Raw genomic sequence first — 26882 nt, 5'->3', positions numbered from 1 at the left:
GTTGCAGCTCAAGGAATGAGGTAGCTCAGCAGCGTATTTGCTGACCCAGAGGGCAGATGTCAAGATTTTTTACAACCACTACGAAGTGTATACTTTTAATCAAACCTCCAAATGTACAGGTAGGCCAGGAGAACGATGACAGCCTGTGCGGGTGTAGCCAGGGAACATGCCTTCCAGCAGCACTCTTCTGAGACAGGAGTGTCCCTTGGAAGCATACTTTGCTTTATCTTCCTGCTGTGTGTCCTGCAACAGATCTAGCTGGCAAGCAAATCATAAAGGAGTGTAATCAGGCAGCACTGGGGAGGGGCAATTATATGAGTCACATTTTCAGCATGTGGAATTGAAAGGCCCGCACGGAGATAGAAATGAGGCACCACAAACATGAGAGATCAAAGGCATATAAATACAAAGGCATAAATGCAATGACTGGAAGCTCAGTCAATGGGCAGATGACTCTTGAACAACACGTAGGTCTTAAGCAGTTCAAGTGTGGTTCCTGCATCGTCTCCTTCGTGTTGGAGGAAGGCCCAGCTGGGTAATCTGAACCACGGCTGTTAGACAAAGAGAGGCAGCTGCTGCCCCCGAGCCTGACATCAGAAGGTCACCTGCGAGTCAGACACGTGCTGTCCCATTTTGCAGTGGTGAACTGGGGTCCCTGACACAGGCTGTTCTGAGATTTCCTTTACTCTTTGGAAATAGATGGTATGTGTGGATCTTGCTCATATAGTGTTCATAGACCTGAGGCATTTGGTGACCTTTGCAAAGAAGTGACTTCGAAATAAATCCTCTTGGTCTTTCTCACATAGTTAGCAGGTCTATTTTGCCTGAGAAAGAACTGTGAGGAGTTGGATCCAGATTTTCTGCTCTGTGCAGTCACTTACCTGGAGCAGTAATGCTTCATACTGATGTTGTTCCGATAACAGTGAGTTGACAGGGTCAAAAATATAGACAGAGGATCGGCCTTCTGAACAGGCTGATACCATGTTGACACCGAGGGCTGTACCAGCGCAGCAAAAAGCTGCCTACGTTCCTCCAGTTATGGTGCAAATAGGTTTGTTCAGCCAGTGGTGCAAGTTAGGGTGATTCCACCCTGTCCTCCTGCTACTAGGCCGTTACAGGAGATCCGGATTTCTTCCTCCTCTTGTCCTGGCCTTCTCCCTCAACAGAGGCTTTCAAGATGGTACCCAGAGGAGCCTTAAGACAGACACAAAATTTCTCATTTTATAAGAGGAGAATCGCTGCAACATTTCAATGCAGCAGAATGTTTATTCGAGAGCACCTGGCTCTGCAAGAGGCTCCGAGCTCCTGTTTTCAGCGTGGAACCCAAGAAGATGCATGGTCATATTTGCTCGGCTGAGGCATTTGTCTCTTGCTGAGCAATTCTCAGCAATGCCACATTCACAAGTGTGGTCTACTACAGCTCTAATGAGAATACCAAGCAGAGTCTAACGCTACGTTCCTTGTATTCCACGAATTGCTCTCTAGCTGAGTCCTTGCCAAAAACCTAGATGGCATTAATGCATTCCAGCAATGCCTTTTTCTAGCCCACTCTTTTTCTGTTTCTTGGTAATGGAGACTGTACAGCATTCAATACATTAATTTTGCATAACATTCAAGTCTCTATTTATACTGTTGGGTATTGCCAATGCAACTTGTGGAAAAAAAACACAAGAGTTCCACCTTGCAACCCTCATTTATGAGAATAAGCCTGCTTTTAAAGTCACTGTAAACTGATCTCAGAGTTTGTCCCAGTGAGTTTCATTTGTCCCTTATAAAGCTTCCCTTATAGTTCTAACTAAGCCTGTACAGGAGCCATGCTTATTTATATAGAGCCATAGACGTAGATACATACACACAAATACATGGTCAAAGCAGTCAGCATAAAGTAGGTTCCCAGCAGATCTTCCCAAATCTTCAAGTGAGCAGATTTAATCTGTAAAAATTTCTGGTAATTTTTTTTTTAGTTAGTTGTTCAGTTGCCAGGTTGCACTTGGGTTACTGGCATATGCTGGCAATCAGTTTCCTGTGCGTCTCATACATCAAAATAGTACAGCTGGACACCAGCCCATGTTCCATTACTTTACAAAAGACCCACATGAGCACTCCTTACATTAACAGTATTTCTCAGAGATGTATTAGCCATATCAAAATATATTGCCCAGAAGTATGTTTTATCTTACCTAATATTTTGATTCCCTTTCCTTCGATTGTACTTCAAATCAGAGAAGCCTGCTTTCTTAGGAAAGAAAAGAGAAACAATAAAAATACCTGATATCATCTGAAAAGCATGGAATCAGTGCCAAAGATGTTAATTTTTATCAGTGTCTATGACATCTGTTTTGTGGGAAAGAGAAATCACTAGGATAAATTTTATAATCAAAACGTAACAAAGCCTAGGAATTTGAAATGAGGTTTTGTCCTTTTTTCTTTCCTTTTGTAGCCATGAGTGTTATCAAACTATTTCACTGGTGAAAAGAAAATCTGGTACCAAGATAGCAAAGCTAAAAAATGGATGCTTTGAATTTAAAGGGAAGTATGTTGCTCCGCTGTATTTATGCATATTTATAAATGTAAGTCCTGTGCTGACAGTGGACTAAAAACTATAAGCTGTCACAGTCAAAATGATCAAACAGACTAGAATGTGTCCCTCTGATATAAGCGGCAAGGTCTTTCCAGGCCAAACTTTGCAAGGCATGCACACTGGAACCAGGGGCCGTAAGTCCTGTTCACACCAACGCTGATGCTAAGAGAATTGCCTAAATTGCCTGATGTGATTTAAGAAAAGATTTAAAATGCCTCATGCTTCCATTTAAAGCAGTGTTACAGTTCTGGTTCTCTGGACAGGGCTGGGATACCTGTGAAAGCACGAGCCACCTTGCCAGGGTGCATCCTGAGATGTCTGTAAAGGTGAGAAGGGCAGGTGTGGAAACTACCCAGAAAACTGTTTTATATATTCATCCTCCTGACACAGAGCATTAGAAAACTTTGGAAAAGTCCTGAATGGCTTTGTCATTGATACATGATGGATCTTAAATATGTATGTCCAGCTCAAAGAGAGTAGCAAGCTTTAAAATATGAAAAGGTTGGTGTGTTTTTCTTCCCTGTTAGGGCAAAAGTGCATCAGTTAGATAGCAGAAGTATGTAATATATTTATATGTGTAATTCTACATATACGTGTGTCACCTTTCCTAAGAACTGGAAGGGAATAGAAGGAAGAATGGCAGCACCATCTCCTGGCAGATCTAAGAAATGGGGACCACTTTGTGTCTGAGTGTAGGGACAAGCAATTTCTTTGTGGGTTTTAAAAAGCCTGTAACAGGAAGTAATTTCACAAGAGCGCATTCCCTCCCTTGGAAGATTAACTTCGATATGCTCCGGGGAAAAAAAAGCATTATGTGTGATTATAATTATGGGGAACACACACTCACAATTATGAAGAACAAATTCAGGTTGTTTCTCTCTTGAAAAAAAGCTCCCAGGTTGGCCCTTCTGTTTTCCTTTAGATTGCAGCAATAGCAAATCTCCCAAGCAGCACAGCAGGTAGGGTCGGCAGGCTGCAGTTATTAGTGGAGTCTTGGAAGACCGTAGAAGACCACAAAAGATCCCTGTAGCCAGAAAATAATTGAATATGTTAATTTCAAGAGTTAAAGCCAAGTGTCTGTCTTGCTGAGTAGGTAGGGGAACTAGTGGGGAAAGACTATTAATGCTGTGAAGTGCTGGGCCGCTCCTGTGGAAGGCTGTAATGCGTGGTTAGGCAGTGACACCAGGCCTCACAGCACTAAGGGAGGGTCAGGCCTTTGGAGGAATGAAAGGGTGTATGGGGAAAAAATATCTGTGGAGATAAAAGAAAGGAGACTATCAGACAACTTGCTGAGAGACAACTGTAGAAGAGGAGAGGGGAACCAAGAAGGAAAAGGAGAAGAGAGGGATTCTACAGAAACTCCTACATTTTTTTCATGTGCAGTACAGAATTGGCATGCCACAAGAGTCCAGATCTCATTTATCAGAACCATCTCGATCAGCACGAGGGAAATAACCTAACCTCGGCCATAAAGATGTGAGTATCCCAGTCTTCTGGAGTCTGTTAACTCTTGTGGGTCTGTTCTTGTCATCAGGTCCAATTTTCCTGTGTATTAAATAAACACAAAGCCCTCTTTGCGTCACACAAACACGACCGATGGTTTGCTGGTTTTGTTACTGTTATTTGTTTGCTTGTTTTTTTTTGTTTGTTTGTTTGGTTGGTTGGTTTTTTGGGGGTAGGGGAGATTATTTTGCTTTCAGAATCTCCCAAGAGCTTTTAAAGACTTTCTTTTGTAGATATTGAAAGTCGTAGTAGAGGATACTTACGAAATCACTCATTCCACCCTCCTCCCAGAGGAAGCACACTCCTTATAAGACACCACACTTCCCAGGACTTTGCCCAATTTAGATTCAAAAGCCGCACACAGCCAGGGTTCCAGTGATTCCCATGGGAAAAGATGCAGCTTTACGCAGCCCACGGTCTGGCGCATGGGTGGGGTTGGGTTCTGCTTATCTCGTTAGCTCAGAACCAAGATCAGGCCTTTTGCCTTTGGGGCATCATTTACTATTCAAACATTCAAAAAAACAAAGGTAATCCTTAATCGTCCTCCAGGGCCTGACGCAAAATCTAGCTTCCTTTCTAACCAAATTGTCCAATTGTATATTTTAGGAATCGCCCTAGTTGGTGGGATAATGACTTTCACTAAATACTTAATCCTAAAACTTCTTCTGAGCAGGGTCAGCTGTCCTGTTAGCTGTCTCTGCACTTCTCTAGCTTGTAATGCTAACAGAGGAAAAGACATTTTATATTAAATTTGTGTCTTCTGTAAGTCAGTGTACTGCATTTTTGCTATTCCGCACCAAAACACGTTAAATATTGTCTCCCGTTCATTTCTGATCACATCCTTGGGTATTTATCATTTCCTTGTGTAGACCTTAAATACATGAAGAACAATTCAAATTCCCTAATGGGGAAAGGTCCCAGACTGCTCTTGTACTGGACGCAAGATGATGTTTGTATAAATGAAAATAATAATAAATTGCACCCAGATATGCAATCAAACTACCCTACCAATAGAAAATAAGTGATTCTTATTAACATGGGATAAACAATAATGCCAAATCAATTACACTTTTCTCAATGACTACTTATATTTTATTATTATAGTGTTTGAATATCTTAATGTAATCCACACAACTGCTTTGTGCTAGACTTCATCAAAATACAGATCGCAGACAATCCATAACCCTAAAAATATTTACAATCAAACAACTTGTAATGTTAGGGTGTCCTTGTGAGATAAATAAATGGAAGAAAGAAACATATTGAGTAGGAAAACAAACTGATAACAGAAAAAGAAAGCTTTTACCTGGTTTTCTGTATCTTGCCTAGACAAGCTACAAATTAGTAAAAGATAAGAAATTCTACCCATCAATAAAAAAAATGGATCTGTACTGTGCTCCATAAATGATCTGAAAATAGGCATAAACAGTTTGCAGATAAAACTATTCCAAACAGTCCTATCTAAAGTTGACTCTGAAAAGTTGCAGAAAGATCCTGTAATATTAAATGGCATCTGATAAAACAGCAAATGAAAATGCCGAGCTATAACCTTCACCAAATACTAACAATGACGAACACTAGTTTCGTTGTCACTACTTAGGAAAGGAGATTTTGCAATCAGGCTGGAATTTCAGCTTGCTGAAATCTCAACTCTGTACTGAGTGGAGGTCAAAAATTAGGAAAGTCACTAAAATTAAGATACAAGCAGAGGAAAAGGATAAATACTATGGATGTAGTATATATTTAAAAATACAGAAGGAAGCAACAAGAATAAGCACAAATATGAAAAAATATTTCACACAAGACTAAACAAAATACAACCTTTAATTTGAACTAAAAACAAACAAAAAAAGCTTGGTGGGTAACGTATTGAAGGAAATACTTATGAAAGGTATAAAACTCAACAATAAATCCTTTCAAAGAGGATTTGAGGGAATTTCAATAATCTTAGTGTAAAAAGCCAGAAACTTTTTAGAAATTCTGAAACCCAGTGAGTTGGGTATAAAAGCAGCACTCAGAGATGATAAGGCCATAGTGGAAATCCTAAGAGAACTTCCTGTGTTTGTGCTCTACTGCTGAACACTTCATCATGGGTCTTCTCAAAAAATCCACTTCAAACTGAAATGTTGACTTTAAAAAGGTTTTTGAATTAAGAGTAGACAAAATGAACAATAACAGACTTGCAAGACTAGACAGTGTTCATCCAAGAAACTCAAGGATGCAATAACTGAAATTCTAACTGTGATGTAACTTCTTGCCTAAAACTTTCTTGGCATCTAAGGAGTGGATTGTATCAAATGTTACATCATACAAAAACTGATACCTGCACTACAGGTATTAGTAGCAACTAGAATTAATGCATACATGAGCAGGTAGGGGAAAAACCCATAGGGTTTTTCTAGGGAAAAGTCAATACGGGTTTTGTCAACATTGCTTTTGTAAAGAGAAATCTTGTGTTCAAGCTTGGTATGGAATTTTCTGAAAATGTCAACAAGTGCTTGGATAAGGGAGATGGGAGAGATACAGTTTGCTTAGGTTTCTGAAAGAGTTTCAACACTTTTTTTTTTTTTTTTTTTTTAACCTAAGGCTCTTAAGGAGACTTAGCATGCATGGAATAAGAGAAAATCCTTGCATGGAGCAAAATGTGGTTACAAGATAGGAAACAGACTAAGTAAAGTAATTTTTCACAGTGAAAGTAAGTCACCAATAATCCTTCATATCTGTGTCCTTATATGTAAATAATTTGAATATGGAGGTGAAGAATGAAAAGACAAATCCTCCTCATACCACATTGTTCATGGAAGAAAAGAAGAGGTGTGGCTGAGAAGAATTACAAAAAGACCTTAAATACTCAGGGCTCAATTACCCACACTCACGCCCTTGCACATGGGAGACATCTTAATGGTTCTTGCAGGGGATCTGATGGAGTCCCACGCCCTTCTGAAGCCTCAGTGAGATACCCTGGGTCACCTGAAGTAGAGCTAGACACCTAGATCTGGGCAACTGAACTGGGCCTTCAGTGACTGGCAATAAAGTGATTTTCAGTGACGCAAGTGGGGAAAAATGTTCAAAATTATGAGTAATTATGACTGAGCGGACCCCTGCACTTCAGGAGTGTAATCTTGGAAATTTAATAGGTATATTTAGGACGACGGCAGCTCAGTGCCTAGCAGTATTCAACAATGTCTTAAACGTTAGAAATATTTAGGAAATACTTTGAGAACACACAGAATAGTTATGCCACTTTCTAAATCCAATGTATGTTTGTAACGTGAACACTGTATGCATTTTCAACGCTACCATCTCAAACAGCACATGCTAGAACTGGAAAAGTTCATAGAATAGTAGCCGAAAAGTGACACAAGGTGTCAGGTTGAAAGCAAAGAAAGTGATTCTTCCTGCATTGACTACACTGCGGAGCGCCCTACTGCAGGATGTTGCATGTACTGCAAGTTCACAGGGAGCAGAGAGTCATCTGGATGAATTTCTGGAGGATGTATACATTGCGAGCTGCCAAGCAAGATGCTACCCCTGATTTTGGGAATCAACAGATGTAAATTGTTGGAAACTCCAAGCATATTCCCAGGAGGCTTCACCAGCTGTTTATTATCTTCCGATCACTAGAGACAAAAACAAACAAAAACATGAGACAAACACTCGTTTTAAGCAGTATGGTTGTCCTTGTGAAAAAATGAGTAATTATATGCCATGGTTATGTAAGTGTTTCAGGTTAATTAACGTACAGTGTGGCAAGAAGCAGGGTAGGTGATATTTTTCTTCATTTCTGCCAAGTGCATCAGCTAAAAATAGAAGGCCAGGGCAGCATTAACTGGTGCACCACAGCATAGCCATAACCCACACACCGCCTTCGTGCACCTTTATTAGCACAGCTGCTGTTTGCAAATATACAACCCACAGACCCATGCTAGTAGTGAGCACTGCAAACAACCCTCGGGAGCACACAAAACTAGAAAAGCCCTTCAGGTTCACCAAAAAGCACTAATACTATCTCCGAGGAGCCCTAAGGCAGGAGGGATGAGGTATTTGTGAGGGAGCGAGCGCGCTCCCGCCCCCCGGCCCCTCTCCCCGCCCTGCTCCCTAAGATGGCGGCGCCGCCCGCCCCACAATGCTCCGCGCGGGCTTCCGGCTGCGAGCCCAGGATGGCGGCGGGACCCGGCGCGGCCTGAAGGGGCCGTGAGGGGCTGGGTGCGAGGGGAGCCCGGCGGGGAGCCATGGGGCTCCGGCTGCGCCTGGGGCTGCTCCCTGCCCTGCTGCTGCTGCTGCTGGCGGCAACGGGCGAGCTGCAGGCGCTGGGGCGCCCTCCGCAGAGGCAGCGCTACGGTAAGGGGCGGGCGGGACCTCGGGGTCGGGGTCGGGGTCGGGGTTGGGGTTGGGGTCGGGGTCGGGGGGGGTGCGGGACCCGTCGGGCACACAGCGTGAGGGGCTGTGCCCAGCAGGGGCGTTGAGCACGGAGAGGGGCTCCAGATCGCTTGCTCCGACCGCCGGTGTCACCGCTGCGCCGTGTCCCCAAGCACTGGGTCTCCCTGAGCCTCCCCCTGAGCACCCCCAGGGACGGGGACGCCACCGCCTCCCCGTGTCACCCATCCCAGCGCCTGGCCACAGAAACATCTCCTCGTTTCCAACCTGAACCTCCCCTGGCGCAACTTGAGGCCATTCCCTCTAGTCCTATCACTGGTTACCTGTGAGCAGAGGCCGACCCCCAGCTCCCCACCCCTTCCTTTCAGGTAGCTGCAGAGAGCAACAAGATCTGCCCTGAGCCTCCTCTTCTCCAGCCCAAACACCCCCAGCTCCCTCAGCTGCTCCTCACAGGACTTGTGCTCCAGGCCCTTCACCAGCTTCGTAGCCCTTCTCTGGACACACTCCAGGGCCTTGACATCCTTCTTGTATCATCCCAAAACTGACCACAGCACTTAGTGCAGCCCCACCAGAGCAGAGCTCAGGGGGACGATCACCTCCCTGCTCCTGCTGGCTGCACTGTTCCATAGCTGAAGGTGTCACTGATGCGTGGTGCTTGGGGCCTGTCGGCCTCTTTGGGGAGGTGATGACCGTGTTATCTTCATGCTGGTGGTCTGCTGAAGAGCTTTCCTTGCAGGAGTCTGCGTTATGCTAGAGCAGGATGATCAGGTAAAAGGCTGCTCTTCGTAGCTCTGGTTGAAGAGTCACCATTGCAGAGAGAGCCTGAAGCTGTTGGGGCTGGATGTGACTTCCAGAAAGCTGAACATAGCCTTCCTATTTTACTTCTGTAACCTTACTTTTGCACCTGAGCATTTATTTTAAGCTGCAAACTTCTGTCTGGTGAGCAAAAGGCTCTCTGAACTGGCAGACGTGTCTGTGAGAGGCAGCGGTTGCTTGTTACCCCGTCAGATGTGATGTCTCCAGGTGGTGCTGCCCACGGTGACTGCTTCAAGTCCCCTCTCTTTGTTTCTCTCTCTTTGACAGATATCATGTCAGTCATGCAGGCTGTACCTTGGTCCCACTCTCCCCCACCTCAGGCTGACTTTTTGTTCTGTGCAGGCCACAGCAATTAGTCACTGCAGGAAGCAGGTAGGGGTAGGAAGCAGTGGATGTTCCAGGAAGTGCGACAAACACAACAAATGCAGCTTATCCCTCCAACTGCAGGCAGGCCTAGGGATTTCTTCAAGCAGAGTTTGCATTTTGGACCATGAGATTTCGTGCCTTCTAAGGGACCCACTTGAGCTTTATCTGATGCCTTTTGTATTTTTGGCCTCTGTACCACCACGCCTGGACTAAGAGTTTGTCAGTTTTATTAAGTAATGCATGGAGGAAAATATCCTTTCTTCCGTTTGTTTCCGAACATTGTCTGTTTCTGTGGTTTCTGTTGCCAACAGTGGTGAATGTGGAGCACAATTATTCATTTCCTTCACGCTCTTCTTTCAAGTGGGAAAATCTCGGTCTGTGTAATAATTCTTAGTATGAGGAAAAAGTTCATGACTTAATTGGTCTTTGTTACCTTTGTGTGCGCACCTTCTGTTTGTGCTGGGTTTTTAGTTATTTGAGATACATGACTCGGACTGCAGGTAGTATTCGTGATACAAAGCTACCGTGGATTTACAGTGATGAAGTGTAGTGATGAATGCTTTTGGTTTTGTTTTCTTTCTGAGTAATTTTCTGGCCTCTCTGCTTGCTGTTGAATCATCACTCCAAGATAATTTTTTTTCAACCATGCTGAAATGCTTGTCACAAACATAGTGAGGATTTTTTTTTTCTTGTGGGTTTTTTCACACTTGCTCCACCCTGATTTTCTTGAAGGATTTTGTTGTTCTCTCCTTCAGTAAATTAAATCCATAGAAGCATTTTTTGAGGGAGCTTGTCTAAAATTTGTTAAAATAAGGGTATGCTTGATTAATAATGTTACTTATCCACACACTTCATCCTTTCAGACAGCAAATAAACAGCCACTGATTCCATACAGAGGAAGACTGACAGTTCCCTACTGTCTTCTTTAGCCACAAGTCAAGTAATTCACACTTTGCTGTTGTTATTGCCAGTGTGGCAGGGCAGGTGAGTGGATTTACGATTAAGCCCCTGTGTGGTACCTGGAGGCTTCTGGAAGTTGGTGCTGCTCTTACACCTTTCAGTCCACCAGGAGCAGCATTAGGAGTTGACCAGTTTTATCTGAAAAAGTGCTTTATAACTCTTGAGTTAATACATTCATGTTCTGTTGACTTATTGGTAATTTTATTGGTTTATTCTAAAGCCCCTTTTCTTGAGTCTTTAACTGGAGGCAGTTCTTTAGATTCATCCTGTCAAGACAAGCTTTTGGGAAACCTTAGCCTCCTCTGTGGTGAATGCAGAGGTGAATTATTCCTTTGGTACTGGCCTTTAGCATCCGTTCTTGGGGTCATCTTTGCAGCCTAGTTGTTTTACAGGCCCCTTTGATTATTTATCTGGGTTGTTTCTTTTCATTTTAATAAAAGCTGTTGCCATTATTAGCTTTATGTCTTTGACGAGCTGCGCTTTGAAATATTTTCTCCTCCTTTCCTGTGGTTTTACGTTCATCTTTTGCTAGAGTTCTGTCTTCCTAATCTCATAAACAGCTCAGTCTTCTAAGATACCTTCTAACATACCTTCTGATTTGTTCTGTTTAATCACAGAGGGTGAGTTTTCTGGGCTGAAATAATTGAGATTTCTGACCAGCAGTCTGTTTAATGAAGTTTCAAGGATTGCCATTTTATGGTTAAGAACTTGCTCGTCTCTTGGAAAGTTCATACTTTTTCTGCAAGGACGAAGGAGAGGGAAAAACAAATTAAGCAGGGAACTGAAAGAAATGCAGCTGTTACTATCTGGGGCAGGTAACATTTCTTACCCTATTTTAATACCCTTTCAAGCTAGACAGCTATTTTGGATGGAGCCAGCTTAGCAGTTTGTGTCCCGAAGCTGAAGTTCGGGTGTGTATCTCAGCACAGCACGTGGAGGAGAATCCGAGAGCACGAAGCCAAACAGCAGGGTGTTGCAGCGTGTGGTGCCAGCCCAGGGTGATGTGGGATTATTTCAGAGTCACTGCAGGCATTTCTGGATGCAGTGGTTTCCCCAGGCAGCACTACAGGCTAAGTAATAAAAGTACAGTCTGCTGTTCACCTCAGTGGCTGACAGCAGCAGTAACTCATCTCAATTTCACTCTCCTGCTACTCGGGAACTTTTTGTGTGTGCAGAAACTCCAGCATGGCTTTCTGCTCTGAGATTGGAAGGGCTGAGAAGGGACACGCAGCCAGCTCAGCGCAGCGTTCTCCCAGCTGAACCTTAAAGTTACACCGGGATTTAATTATGCATTTAATAGTTGGTAGAGATTTATATCTGAGATACAAGTTTATATTTAACATCTGCTATAAACAGGTTGATTTAATCAATCTTTTACCCACCAGATCTTAATAAACTGCAGGAGTTTGCCCCTTTCCCAGATCAATCAAGGGCCGTCCTTTCTTAGGGATCTTACAGGATTCATGTGCCACTGTCCAGCTTGCTCGTTTGGGGGATTTTCTGCAACCCCAGTGGTTCTGCTGGCTGTCATCCTCGCAGGTATGTGACCGTGCTGCTGGTCAGCCTGCAGCTTGTCCACTTTTTGGCCCGTGTTGGTGTGATTCACGCCCTAATCTCCGTTCCCATTATCTGGCCTTGTCTTCCTGTGCAGCTGTTGATACGCACTAGTTGTTGGTGGTGTTTTTTCTCCTTGAAATTCACATTTTTATCCTACATTGCTCGTGGACTGGGGGCTGAGAGGAGAAGGCAGATCTTGCAGAGGGGAACCCATAGCGGCTACCTCCTCAGTTTTGACCCACAATTAATGCAGCGTTGAACAAGTACGTGGCATCCTTGCATTCCTGGATCTTATTTTTCATCTTTCAGGCTGTTGCTGAAGCTGCCAAGCTCTGCCCCTTGGTACTAGCGATGTGAATTTTGGAAGGCCCCATAGGAGCGAGTGCCAAGTCATATCCCAAAGGAGAAGCAACACAGCCAGGCAGGGAGAAGCGGCTTGGTCTCACCCAGGCAGCCCAGACAGTAACTAGGCTCTACCTAGAATCAGCTCCAGTCAAACTCATCTTTTTTGGGGGGAAAACAGCAGGATTTTGTGGCGTGGAGTGTCTAAACTTAATAATGAGACAGTTTGGGGAGGGGCAGACAAATGATCTCTTTCCAGAGAAGGCTACATCCTGTGACTTGGCTCTCCATGTCTGCAGGATATACGAAAGCAGTGGGATTTTTTGGGGGTGTTTTTTTTGGAGCATCACATCACATGATGCTGTTCTGGTTTAAGACGGGGCGGCTGTGTTGCCCTTGTTTCACTTTGAGTGTGAGGACGTTAGTCCAGGGGCCTTCCTTATTTCTGTAATGCCAATATTTGAGCAGTATTTTATTTTTTCTCCTCCAAAAAGTACTCTCTACTTTCTCAGGTAAGACAGATGGAGTTATTAAACCAAGCAGGTCAAACAATAAATGCTGTTTCTTGCTGGTCCCCAGTTAAGATGTGCTCGGTGAAGGAGAACAACGCCAGGGTTGGTGGTGGTTGAGGTAACACGTGGAAGCCATCAGGGGCGTTCAGCTGCATGCAGAATAACCAGAAACAGCAGTTTAACGATCTGTGTGGCTTCTAAATCAAATCTGCACACTTACGGATATTTATTGTCGATATTTTACCAAAGGAAAACGCTTTGAGGCAGTGTAAAGTGAGTAAGTTTATCCTGAAATGAGCTAGAGGGGGGTTGTAGCTCGCTGGCTTTTCCACGGCATCCCCCACGGGGCACCTCTGCGAGCCTCAGGGGTGTGCAGGAGTTTGAAGCTGCAGGCAGAGCACACCGTGAGGCTGCTGCATGCCTTCCCTCCCAGCATGTAACCGTACCCCGAGGCTTCATCTGCGCCGTGCTGGTGACTAAGAGAAGGCTCCTGGAGGTGTTTAGGCACGGCAGCATCACCTCCTGACCCGCTGTCACCGCAAGCACAAGGGCAGCTCTGCCACCAGGCGTGGAGCCTTGTTCCAGCTCGGGTGGTTGAGGTTGGAAAGGCTCCAGGCTGCGTTTTTTGGTCTGGATTAGGCTGAGAGTTGGAGCTGAGGTGGCTCCGTTTGGTTACTGTGCTTTGGTGGACAGAGGAATAGCACTGGGTGGTTTAACGAAGACCATGGAGCCCTTCGGCCATTCAGTCACTGCCCAGCTGGATCAGATGAGTTATTCGTGAGCTGCTGACCAGCTTTTGAGAGCTTGATACCCGTTGGAAGTTAGTCAGGTGGCACAAAACACAGGCTCGAGTCCTTTTTTCTGGCTTGGAGGCATCTCTGATGTAAGCCACGCAGCAAAATCCTCCAAGTGTGCTCGCTGTGCTCGTCCCAGGACTACTCTCTAGGCCAAACTTCCCATCCCTCTGCCTTTTCACACCAGATTTATTTCTGGTTTTATTCCTTTGGGGATGGTTGGAGGAGCAATATCCATAATCAGTCCTGCAAACTCCTCTGATCCTCTTGTGGTCACTTTTAATTCCCGAAGGTAACATCTTAAAATACTGTTGGATCTTGCGTTTTTAACCAGAGCTATTTTCCATCATCAGATAACTGTGAGGAGGATTTTGAGGATATTAATCGCGTCTTCTGCTTTAAAACTTGATGTTTCTCAAAAAGCTTAACCTTTGAATGAAAAGTGCAGTTCAGAAGAACGCGTGCGAGAGCCAGGGTGGCTGGAGGAAGATGCCATTGGTATTTGGATTGGTGGCTGAACACTTGGAGAGAAGCCTCCTCCTCTTTAGCAAATACACGGTGGCTTCCAGCCCCGCTGAGCTGTTGCCCAGCACATTCTTGAGCTGGTGGAGGAGTCTGATGCAATGCATGATGGCACGTAATTGCCCAAAAAAAGATACTTTCCTGGGTGAAATTGCAAAGCCTGGGGGTAGTGGGCTTCTAGCCTTAAAATGAAGTGGAATAAAAAGGTGGGTTCAGAGTTGTGAGCAAGGGAATCCCCAGCTGTGGATTTGGGATCATCATCTTTGTCACCAAATTTCTTTCCCAGCTTCTGAGTGCCTTCAGTGGGTATTTTGGGGAGTTCTCCCCAGGAGAGAAGATAGCATAAGCTGAAGGCTGGCTATCACAAAATAATAATAAAAAATGAATAAGCACTGGGGATATCAGGATGAAATTGAGGTGTCCTCCAAAAAGAGAGGAATGCAGGGATTTAGGAGGGGACAGAAGGGAAGGAACTGCAGGAAAGTGGTTTGGGAAAAGCCCGTTGCTTTTTTGGCCTGACTTTCCCCCGTTTTGGGGCTGTGCTTTGCACGCAGGGGCGGAAAGCAGTGTGAAACCTCGTGCTTTTTCAAAGAAAACAGATATTTGTTTCTTTTATTAAGGTATTTTCTCCCCGCAGTGAAGCAGCGAGCAGGCGATGAAGGCGCTGGGCACGTAGGATGGAAACCCACGCCGCAGAGGGAGGTGGTGGAAACTTGCTGTTGCATACAATCCCCAAAGCTCGGCGATCGACTGCAGGTGCTCTCGACCTGCAAGGGCTGTAAACAGAAATCAGGAAACTGCAACCACGCTGCCCTTCCTGTGCTGCTGAGCGGCAGGGGAGCGGCGGCTCGCGCCGGGGCAGCCTGGGAACTGCTGCCTTGTGGCTTCTGGGGCACCAAAACGCAGATGTCTGGCCCCGCTGTCAGCAGGCTGGTGGCTGGGGAGGATGTGCCTGTGCTGGGGTGGCCCCGTGCAGGGCTGAGAGGGGGGCGAGGAGCTTCTTGTTTTGTTCAGCTCCCCCCTAGCAGCGTACACGAGCAGGCACATGCTGGTGGTTTGTTCTCCCCACCGACCTTCTTGTGAAATATGAAGTGAGGTGCTTGTGCTGGCCAGGATTTCAGTGGTGCTCCTGTTCCTAGAAGCTCTTTTGGGCTCTAGGTGCCTTCCACCCTCGATATTCTCTGATTTGGGGTTAAGTGGTGGCAATGAGTGTCTTTCAAACCCAATAAACGCGTGAGGTGATGTGGCTGGGTGGTGTAAGCCAGCCTCTGAAGGGGTTTTCGTGTTCATAGAAGGGAAATCAGAGGAGTCTATGTGATGGTAAGGGGCTGGGGAGCATGGAGATGCCCCCTGCGAGGTGCCTGCCTGGTTGTTTCTGATGAATCAAGCTATGCAGCCATCCATTTTCTGGCTGCTGTTGGACAGAAATAATAACTGCAGCCCTGACCTGCAGTGAACTTGGTAAAAATTAAACTATTTTAAATTAGTGGGGAGCAGCAGGCGAGGTAGGGAAGCTGTTCATCCCGGAGCACTGGGAAATGTTCTCCCCAGCTTGGTTTCCAGGAGTTTGCCAGGGAGGACATGAGCTCTGCACAGCCATAGCAGTGAAAAAGACGGCTTAGCTGCTCTAAAACTGCTGTAAGGAGTGAAATAATTTCTGTTTCTCCATCTCTGATCACGTCTTCTTTCATGCTGTGATTTCTACTTGGCTGCACGAAATGCATCTTTACAGAAATGTGCAGTGGTTTTCCTAAAATTGGAGCCCACTGTGATCCTGCTACAGGAGGCTCCATTTTGCCATTTTATGTGTGCATTTTTTGAAGGATCTTGAAACTCCAACGTTTTCTCTGTTTTTTTTTCAGCCTCGGTTGAATCCATGCTCTCAGACTATGACATCCTTTCTCAGTCCAGCATCCAGCAGCACTCACTGAGGAAGAGAGACCTCCAGCCAGAGACACACGTAGAGAGGCTCTTAAGTTTCTCAGCCCTGCAAAGGTAATTAAATCATCAGCAGTGAAATAGCGTAACATTTCCTTCAGTTGGTGATGAACAATACACAGTTCCAAACTCAGACATAGTTACTGTGTTTTCTGCCATGACTGGCCAGTTCTTTTTAAGTTACTGAACTTGTGTGAGTGACTTCAGAGAGACTCAGGAAACACAAAAATATGTCAGGTTCCATTGTATCACTCTGTTTGTTGAAATGCCATTCATCTAAGACTTCTCTTGCTTTTTTCTTATTTTTTTTTTGTTCTTAGGTCTTTTTATTAGGTTTAGTTTCATGTAGGTTATTTCCACCTACTGGGATGGATTCTGCTTTTACCTGATCTTGGCAACGCTGTCATGTTTGACTGTCCTCTGGTTCTTGAAAATCTCTGCCTTCAATTTGGGGAGAGTGTGTGCCATGTTCCCTGAGAGATATTCCCCCCACCCAGAGGTTTAATCCCGTTCCTACTGTGTGTAAATCCTGAATTTGATTAAAACACTCCTATTTTAACAAAATAGGAATTACAAGCACTCGGGAAATGGGGAGAAGTGTGGTGAAGAAAGCAGGCATCAAAGTTTTAGAGATGCTGTTCAGTCTCTTACAAGTCCCTTTTGGGTATCTGAGTGCTGAAATTGTGAATTTGAAGTGGGGAAGGGAGGTGAGAAGAACATTTTGTGTTAACAAGTGTAGGTTAGCTTTGTTCCACTGAGATCTTTTGTCTACTTTGTTCTCATGAGCCTTCCTCCAACCATCCCCTACAACTGCAGCTGTCGTGCAAGTTGTATTTATGTTTTTTTGTCTCTAAATGCTGGGGGTTAATTTTTAAGTAGCAATTATAAAAGGTTAGCAGGGTCAGATGTTGTCTGGCTGTCCCTGTCTTGCCCTGCCTCGTGCACTCTGACTTCATGGTGAGGTTCCCCTGCACCAAATAGTTTGCAATGCTGCCAGTGCTGATTGCAGAATAATTACAGAGGGAAGTACCAAAAATCTTTGACCCACAGACCACAGAAGGCAAGAGCCAGCGTGGATCCTTCCCTGAGTTGGTCTCCACTCCTTCTTTGTGATAGCCTTGAGATTTTGGGACACATAAAAATCTACAGAGTTCAGATTTCTGCTTCTGGTTTCTGAACATATTCTGTTAGAAAACGAGAGCTTTAAGATGATTTAACTTAAAACAAGTGAACAGATTCCCTGGGCTGATTCCCTGTAGGTCAGATACGTTAGCAGTGTCTGGTTTTGCTTGAATGCATATGGAGAAGGTGCATCGTGAGCAAACCATGAGTCTTGTGGATTTGTTTAACATCTTTAACACTTCAAAATCCTACATAAAGTATTAAAAATGTACAGTTATGAATTACATACCTCATGTTTTTGTAGTTTGCTTATCACAGTTAATGATTTCTAACCTCTTTGGGGCCTTCAGTAAAATGGAAGCTGTTTCTGTTTCTCTCTTGTGTATAGTTTGCTTAAGAATAAATGAAAGTAAATTCTTTTACAGGCACTTTAAATTATACTTAACTGCAACTGCTGAACACTTTTCAGAAAAATTTCAAGCATTAATTGTGGATGGCGAAGGCAAGGAAAAGGAGTACCGTGTTCAATGGCAAGACTTTTTCACTGGACACGTCGTTGGTTAGTATGGACTCGGCTGTGTGTCAGTGCTGAGAACACATAGCTGGGCCCTTGGCCAAAGTAAATGGTATAGTGCATTCATTTCATCAAATATGGTTAGGATAAATCAGGAGAATTTATTCTTATTCTCATGCCACTCCTTTTTTTCTGGTGGTGTTTTTTTGTCGATGTTTTTTTTGTTGTTGCTTTGCTGTTTTGTTTTGTTTTGTTTTGAATCTGTTGCAGCAAGCTCCTAAGATTGGGCTCCTCTATGTAGTTTGGCAGAGCATGAGGATAAAATTTGCCCACGCAGCAGCTTGTGATTTTATTTTTCATTTTTTGAAGATGATAATGATGGCTTTAATTCCATCTGGAATTTGGGGTTTCAATACTTCTTGTCACAGAATGCAAAACCCAGGTAGTGGCAATGCAACGGTGCCCAGATCGTTATATTAAACTACTTTAATGGGATTCTTTGGGGGTTATTATGGGATAAATGGGATTCTTTTCTGGAAGGAAGGGGTGTCTTGCTCCACTTTAGTCTACCATTAATACTTCCGCTAAGTTGTTTTGATTTTTATGTTGCCCTTGTGATGTGGTGAAAGCCTCTTCCACTGGAATGAAGGCTGACGCCATGAAATTGCTGGCTGATAGGGGTAGGATCCAGGCTGCTTATGTTGGCAGGAATATTCTGTGTCCTTTTATTCATCCTCAGAGCCATCAAGCTACCTGAAAATTAGCAGTTAAATCCAAGACTTAATGCTTATAACCATTGGGAAGTTAAGGCTGAAGAAAGAGTGCTGGTTCCCTTTTTTATTTTAAACTGCTCACTGTAGTGTTCTCCAGAGACTGAGGAGGTTAATTTGCCTTGAAATATAAAAAACAAACAAATTGTTGTCTTTGTAGGAATGCATGCAAATAGAACTGATTTGTTTTTTTAATCTTTAAAGGGGAGCATAATTCCAAGGTTGTGGCACATATTGGGGATGAAGACTTTACAGTAAGGATCAATACTGATGGAGAAGAATACAATATTGAGGTATGCCTTACTGTTGACAGCAACGTTCAGACAATCAGCTCTTTCTCCTGTGGGTGTTTCCAGCTAGTCACAGTGACACCTCTGTAGCTCAATATAGGCTTGGTGGTGGTGGTTGTTTTGTGGTGAACAGGGAGGGGGCAGAAACATGTGAAACCAATTTGGCTTTGTGTTGACTTTTATTAGTGAGTGCCGTTCTGTCACATTTGCATAGTTTAGATGTATCAGGGAGGAGATCGGCCTTTTCGAAACAGGGATGGATAACGTTAGTAATTAGTGGTGATCACTTCCTTCAGAACAACAAACAATGCAGACTTGTGAGCAGAGTTGAGGTTTGAGCTTTCCGAAGTTTTGCCTTTGCTAGGTCTTGGATTTTTTCCCATTCTTTGAGCCTTGTTTAAAAAATGTGCCTTTTTTCCCATGCTCACTCGTTTATTTTTTCCCCATTTGTGTTGTCTTAAACTATTGGTTTAAAAAAATTTAATAAATTAAAGACTATCCTAATGACTTGTTCAGAGCAGTTCATTCCCAGGCACAAGCTGTATTAGAATGGCTCAATAACAGTAATTATGGCTAAGTGTTATATGGGTATTGCAATTGTCTCCAAACCAGAAGACGTTCAGAATTAGAGGTAAGCCTGAGAAACCCGGTCCTACTGGTACAAAAATGTGACTGGAATCCCCAAACCACTCTACTTGTGCTTTGCACCAAGAGCATGTAGAAGCTGTTTGTGATTGAAAGCAGTTTTAGTGTTTGTGGTCCAAGAATAATGTGGCCTCAGATTCTTCTGATGTGGCCTGTGGGTTCTTCTCACAGAAGCCACCCTTGCAGCCCCCCGCTAACAAAAACCTCGCCACGTAAACCCAACACACGGGGTCAGCTTTGGTCCCTAACCACCCTGAGATCATGCCTGCGTGGTGGTAAGGGTCAGTAGGTGCCAGAGGACATTCCCAATAGGCAGTAAGGACAAAGATGCACCCTTGTAGCCTTCCTTTACTTCAAGGCCCTCACTGTTTGGAAAAGCTGGGCCTCCATATAAATCCCTAATGCCCTCCTGCCTGATCCTGAGATATGGGGTATTTGCCCTCAGTTCTACACCACAGGTGAGCATGGCTGCTGGCCTGGCACAGACTTTGTGTTTCAAGGCCTTATTGCTGCAAACTGAAATTAATAGTTAACTATCACAAAGAAATAGTTGTCTGAAGTTCAGAGAGCGCTGCCTAAAGCCCAGGGGAAACTGAGAGCCAAGTAGTCTGCAGGGGGGAGTCTTGGAGTCTGGGCTGCTCGGCCTTGCCCAAAAAACTGCCTCTGGGTGGGCTGCGTGTGGTGGGGGTGCTGTAGATGTTACTTCGAGATAATAGCAGGGATGTGGCACTAGAAAGAAACGATGTTCTGTATGCAATTGCTATGAAATCATTTGCTTTTATTGGGATTTTGAGGTTTTCTTTGATTTTTTTGAGGATTTTTCACTCACTTGTAAGTGACTTAGGAATGTTGAAGAGTCTGCTCCGGTGGTGTTGTGGTGCACACTTATGTATCATCTCTTATCTTAGAAGATAACTTGTGCCTCCAGTCAGCACATTTGCTGGCGTGTTCCAGATAACTCCTCCTGAGCTGTGCCAGTCCTAAAACTGCACTGGAGGGAACAGAGGAGCTCGAGATGCCTCCTCAGATTGCTTTTATTCTGGAGGGAACAAAAAATTCTCTTTGATGGCTTTATCAGATGGCTGCTGCTGCTCTGTTAAGACATCCTTAGGTCTTTGGATGCCCGTGTAGCATAAATGGTTGAATTCAGCTGACTTCCTTGGGACTGTACTTCTGTTGCTAAACTTATTTATAGGTATTAAATCGTTGTAGTCCAATTTATGTGTGTATGTGTACACACAAAGCTGTGGAGATGTGGCTGTGTGTATATATATATAAATATATTTTACTTAGTCTTTACGTTCACCATGTTCCTAACTACCTGCATTTCTGCTGCTCTTGTGCTGTCAGCCACTGTGGAGATTTATAGATAATGAGCAAGATGAAAGACTGCTGGTCTACAGATCTGAAGATATTAAAGACTTCTCACGATTGCAGTCCCCCAAAGTGTGTGGTTATTTAAAGCTGAACGAAGAAGAGCTGTTGCCAAAAGGACTGGAAGATAGCAAGCAAAATGAAGGTGAGCATCTGGGAGAGCAGAACCTTGGAGAGCTTGAATTCTGTCTGGGTAGGCAAGTAAGATCACGACCTAAGCAATAATTTGTGTTGTCCCTTGTAGTTTAACTCTTTAAAATCACTGGAGGAAAAACCAGCTAAACCCAAAATGATGAAAGGAAGGAACTTGTCACTAGTGTAGATAGGCTTTTTAAGGTGAATGTTCAAACAACTTAATTCTTCTGTGCCCTGGGAGCTGTTTGGCATCTGTGGCCACTCCACGAATCCAGCTTGAGCTATGGTGAGTTTTTGAGAGCTGTGAATCCCTCTGTCCTCTATTTTCTACTGCATCAGCAGGAATGGGGATAATGACTGGGGACAGGAGCAAGAGAGTTAGGACTGAGGTGACAACCATAAAAACCCTGTAGGTAAATCTATTAATAACTCAATTTCCTTACTACATGTTCCTCTCCTTAGAACAAGTTTGAGGACTGTTATGAAGACAAAACTGAAGAGTTGTGCCCTCCCCACACCCTCCAAAACAAAACAACCAAAACCCATCCAGACTCATGCTCAGGTCTTAAATATGGGTAATAGACGTAGCCATAGACAGTTCACTGAGTGTTTATTTATTTGTATTTAAACTTTCACATTAGCAAGCGTCTCCCGGAAGAAAAGAGCTGTCCCAGAGAGCTCCAAAAACACGTGCAAGATGTTGGTAGTGGCAGATCATCGTTTCTTCAAGTACATGGGCCGGGGGGAAGAGAGTACGACCATAAACTATTTGGTAAGTAAATACACCCTGTTACAATTTGTTGGAGTAAATTGGGAGAAAATGTGATTCAGTAGTTATAACTGCTTATACTGCTTTTCTACAGCATGTATTTACATCACGCTTGTGTATTTTTCATCTTGGGAGGTGCTAATTCATGCTTTAAAATATTCTGTAGTAGTGATACTGCAGTTAAATAGTCCTTACGTTTCAAATCCCTTCCCTTTGCAGCTATCCTATTTTCTCCCTAAAAAATAAAAAAAAAAAAAGACTTTTTTTTTCCATTTTCTACAATCTCCCAGACTTTGAATTTGGGTATAAATGGTCCAAACACATTTAAGGTTCACATGGGAGCCAAAAACAACTTGTATACTGCTTTAACTTCTTCCAGGATTCTGTCTCCAGAACAATAAAAGTAGAAATAGGCTCAGTGGACAGCTAGTTGGGTTGGAAATGGGGTTATGAAATAGAACACCTGCCTTCAGCCCCATAGCAGAAATAGAGTATGGGTTTGGGGACTGGAGATGAAAACAAGTGAAACCACGCTTGGAGATCTGTTCTTTCTCAAGAGCCTCTTCCTCAGCCGGAGTTTTTTGACATGCTAATCACTTTGTTCCATCTTTGCTGGCTTTTTGACCTTTCTGTCTCCAGAACTGTTTACATTCCCCAGGTAACAGAGCCTTAATTCATCTGTTTTCGGAGATGTGATTATCTCAGCATCTGACATACGATTCTTTCAGGCTCACCTACCGTTGTGTTCTCGGGGTTGATGTGTGCTGTAAACAGGACGGTGATTGGAAAAAACAAGTGCAAGCTATTACTGAGTGTCTGTGAATGTCATTTTTCATTCTGAGCAATTTTGATGGTCTATATTTAGGAGACGGTGATTTTTAAGAAGACGAGAGCAGCTCAAAAAAGGAGCTATTGATTGTGAGCACTGACGACAGACTTTCTGGAACCTTGTACTTGGACCATAATGAGAAAAATAATAGTTTACTGTCTGGGGGAGGGAAAAAAGCCCTGGGGTCAGTTAAGTGTAGCGCTAAAACAACGCAGTAAAAACAGTTCCCTCTGCCCTTCCCCTCAAAGAAACTTGGAAAACTGCTAAATGGACGGAGTGTTTCCCAAGATGTCCTGTTCTTAACATTATCTCTTCCACTACACAGATGAAAGGGATAAGTAGCAAAGTTTGTGCTGCTTTTTTACGACGGAAAATTTTCAGGGATATTTGATAATACTCTCTGGATCCAAGCGCTGTTGGTTTTGGATCAGTGAATACGTCTGTTGTGTTTTATGAGGTTCAATTTTAATTTGAAGTGAGTGTTTTCAAGATAAATACGTTGCAGCTTCTCTGGGCATCTTGAACTTCCGTACACAAAAGCTCAGAACTAAATAACTTGTTTTTTTTTTCCTGCATAGATTGAGTTGATAGACAGAGTAGATGACATCTACCGAAATACTTCCTGGGACAACGGGGCCTTCAAAGGCTATGGCATCCAGATAGAGCAGGTGGGTATTCACTGAGCTGTGTGGAGGGTTTCCAACTGAAAGCACAAGAACATATTTTAAATGTCAGGGTTTCTGATTTTTATTTTTTTTATCTGGATTAGAGCTAAAATAACCAAATCTTGCATTATTAACTGCGTCCAAAAGTGCTTTTCTTTTTGGTGGTGTTGATGATTTGACACAGCATATCTGTTCTTAGTTCCTTGCAGCTTTTAGATGGGAATTCTCAAGGAGGATCTTTCTATATGTAATTTCAATTCAGAGGTGCTTCTTTCCTGAATGTGAGCAGTCTTTGTCTCTGTCAGACATATTCTTTAGATATATACTTAATGTTTCTGTCTCTGGCTAATGCTTAGCTCGCAAACACAGATGGAAAAAACACAAATCCTGCTTGAAGAGCTTTATTGACTGCACTTAAACAGCGTAATATCGTGATAGTGTAGAAGACAGCATGCAGCTGGATGGAGAGGATGTAATGGCTTCAATTCATATGATGGCTCCTGGAAGTTAGCACATAGAAATTTGGCAAACTGCATTAAAAATGAGTCCATCTGCTTTAAGTTCTGCAAAAACTGTCATGTGGCACATGGGGACTCTCATGGTACAAGCTAGCTGCCCTTTTTCTGGGCAAGGCTCTCCAGGAACAAGGAAGGAGAGAATTGGTGGGGACTGGAGAGGGAAAGCAACATGAATGCGCTAATTCCAGGCTACCAGGAAAGCAGCAATCCTTTAAAGTATGTTTTGGTTAACTAGAATTCTGTGGTGCTTTGGGATTATTTATACTAGATGTAAATGATGTAAATCCTGGTTGTATTTATTAAGGTTTGTTTGGTTTTGTGTTGATTTTGATTTAATGTGCATCTCAAAGCACAATATCTCAGTGACAACTTCTGTTGTTCTAAAATGGCAGCTGTAGTTGCTTAAGATCTAGTTAGTGTATCTTAATTAACAGAGGCTGGAAACTTAACAGGCTGAAAACTTAACATTGGGAGCATGCTGAATCTGAATTTTTTTCTGCTTGCAGATCTATTGAGATATTTAAAATTGCATTGCAAACTTTTCTGTAGTTATAAAATTGACCAACATTTTTCGCTGTTGTTTTGTCACCCTTTTTGAAACGTAGATTATCATCCACAATGAACCAAATCCAGTGCAATCTGGACAGAAGCATTACAACATGGCAAAAAGTTACCCCGATGATAAAAAGGATGCCTGGGATGTGAAAATGCTGCTAGAGGTAGGTAGTAACCCTTGAAAAATTGTCCCTCACAGAGAATTACTCACACAGCTGCTCTGTAGTCACGCATGAAACTCTGTTAGTTCCTTCACATGCTGGGTAGATATTGCACAAAGTCAAACTAGCAGATGTGCCCCATAGCCCATGGTAAGGGGGGTTCTTTGTGTGATTATGGAGCACACCAACTGGAATTAATATGTTGCTTGAGTGAAAAAGGCGGTCCTGGGACACCTGGCCCTGAGACTGCCTTGTGACCTGCATCAAATGAGCGTAGTTGGTTTTCCCCTCCATGTGAAAAAGGGGAAATGATTAGACAAGTTACGTAAAGAAATGCATACAAGGTGCTTGGGTATTCATTTTAACTGCCTTCACATTTGTAGAACAGATTAACAGCTGCTTTTCCCTAACTTACGCAGAAGGTGCCTGCCTCATTAGATTAATGTTCATGTTTATAGATATCTGATACGCACTATAACATGTTTTACAGAGATTTCACTGTTCATTTTTTTCCTTTAAAGCAATTTAGCTTTGATATTGCTGAGAAAGCAGCTCATGTGTGCCTTGCTCATCTTTTCACGTATCAAGATTTTGATATGGGAACGCTTGGACTGGCTTATGTTGGCTCTCCCAGACCTAACAGCCACGGTGGCATTTGTCCTAAAGGCAAGACTTCCTTTTCTTCCTTTCCAATTGTGGGTAGAAAGCTACTTTTTTTTTTTGTTGTTACTTGTATTTAATCCTCTTCTAGCTTTCAGGGATCGTGACATGTTATTTGCATAGTCTCTAGTGGCTCTTTTGGATAGAATAGATGGCCATTTTCTTGGCTGGAGCTGGAAAAAGAAGGGAGGGAAGAAAAGTCACGAGGCTATCTGGATTGAACAAGCTTTGTTAAAGCCACCGCAGGCTGGCTAGACAAAGTTCCACTTTGGGTGCATCTTGCAACAGTTCTGGAATGGCAGATGCTGTTGTCTTGGAAATTTCTTGTATTATCCCCTTTACTGCAATACATGAGCTGTTTGTGCTGTGGTTTAAAGAGCTCCCACTGAAGGAAAAAAAAAAAAAAAACTGGCAAGAGGCTGACTGGTGAGTCTGAGAACAATAAAGCTGTTCATTTTGTCAAACAAGGAATAGTCCCACATCCACTTCCAAAAAAGAGAAAGGGGAAAAAAATTGAAACTGAGAAAAACGCTTGCCAATTTGATTTGTTTCTTTCTCACCTCTCTAGCTTATTACAGTCAGATTGCAAAGAAAGACATCTATCTGAACAGTGGCTTAACCAGCACCAAGAACTATGGGAAAACCATCCTCACGAAGGTAAAAGAGTGAACGTTTGGAGTACATATGTGTTTGTCGGTGTTTTCCGGGATTGTGACAAGCTTCTGTGCTGTCAGAAGCAAGCTGCTGGCTTTCAGGTTGAGTCCAATCCCAGGGGACAAGGATCTAGGTCACAGAGACCGTATCTTTTTTTTTTTTGTCCTTCTTGACAAGGAGAGTCAGGGCTGAGTGCAACTGAAGACTGAATTCACTGAGAGCAGGGATGGGGAAATGTAGCCAGTGTCTAATAGGAGACGTAGTTATCCAACTACAAACAGGATTTTGATATCCTAAAATTAAGTGTATTTTACTTAAAACAAAAAATTATTCTCAAACGGGACAAGAAATATTACACAGCAGGTGGACTTACAGCAGGAATACAATTAGTCTGCTGATTGAAAGAAAGCAAAACATGTTTTTGCTATTGTATGCATCTATGGAAGATAGAAATGCTGGGCCTGTTCTACGTGCAGGGTAAAACAGTGAAAGTGCAGGCAAAGTAGGAGGTTAGCTTGGACCTTCTCATGGAGTTCCTCTACCTGATTTTTGTGTGTCTGTATGAATAGGGCAGAGAACTGTAGAGGAGGCAGGGCTTATTAGTGCTAATACTGATGGAAACTGATGCTGTCTGGAGTTTTTCCATCGCTGACGAGGCGGTAAAGACATAAAGGCCTGAACGTGAGATTTTTCTCTTGTAAAGACACCACAGCAGTGCCTGCGTTTGCAGCTCCCACATTTTTGTAGCTGGACGTTTCCCTTCTGCTGATTTCTCAGCTGTGCATCGCTGTAGCCCAGTTATAAATGGAATTCATAATTGGTGAGTGGGCTAAAACTTGGCACAGAAGCTGTCAAGAAGCTAGGAAAAAAGAAGACAGTGAAGCTTTGTGTTCGAGGGATGTTGACAAAGAGCTCTGAGCTGTTGCCATGCTATTTGCATTTGCTGCTCAGTC

The 26882-nt window shown here is 43.4% G+C and overlaps 2 protein-coding genes and 1 long non-coding RNA gene across 3 annotated transcripts in view; 1 reads left to right on the top strand and 2 right to left on the bottom strand.

Moving 5' to 3' along the window:
• Positions 1-3308: 3308 nt before the first annotated feature.
• Positions 3309-8272, bottom strand: LOC106015289 (uncharacterized). The gene is made up of 4 exons (XR_002399529.4): positions 7961-8272; positions 7828-7884; positions 4043-7704; positions 3309-3605 (listed from the first exon to the last, which is right to left on the bottom strand). It is a non-coding gene; the product is annotated as an uncharacterized lncRNA (long non-coding RNA).
• The window catches only part of ADAM17 (ADAM metallopeptidase domain 17), a 27923-nt gene continuing 9236 nt past the window's right edge, over positions 8196-26882 (top strand). Inside the window, exons 1-10 of the mRNA XM_038177651.2 lie at positions 8196-8425; positions 16193-16325; positions 17816-17949; positions 18879-18967; positions 20960-21128; positions 21760-21890; positions 23295-23384; positions 24505-24618; positions 25137-25281; positions 25844-25932. Coding sequence (XP_038033579.2) covers positions 8317-8425; positions 16193-16325; positions 17816-17949; positions 18879-18967; positions 20960-21128; positions 21760-21890; positions 23295-23384; positions 24505-24618; positions 25137-25281; positions 25844-25932 — 1203 coding nt within the window. The 5' untranslated portion in view covers positions 8196-8316. The remainder of the gene's footprint in view (positions 8426-16192; positions 16326-17815; positions 17950-18878; positions 18968-20959; positions 21129-21759; positions 21891-23294; positions 23385-24504; positions 24619-25136; positions 25282-25843; positions 25933-26882) is intronic.
• IAH1 (isoamyl acetate hydrolyzing esterase 1 (putative)) overlaps positions 21708-26882 on the bottom strand; it is a 19021-nt gene continuing 13846 nt past the window's right edge. The window contains exon 6 of the mRNA XM_027455213.3: positions 21708-23419. Within this exon, the coding sequence (XP_027311014.2) occupies positions 23393-23419 (27 nt within the window). The 3' untranslated portion in view covers positions 21708-23392. The remainder of the gene's footprint in view (positions 23420-26882) is intronic.

Source organism: Anas platyrhynchos, chromosome 3, assembly GCF_047663525.1.
Source record: "Anas platyrhynchos isolate ZD024472 breed Pekin duck chromosome 3, IASCAAS_PekinDuck_T2T, whole genome shotgun sequence".
Classification (NCBI taxonomy): domain Eukaryota; kingdom Metazoa; phylum Chordata; class Aves; order Anseriformes; family Anatidae; genus Anas; species Anas platyrhynchos.
The sequence above is the reverse complement of the archived record's forward strand: the minus strand, read 5'-3'. Positions and strand labels throughout refer to the sequence as shown.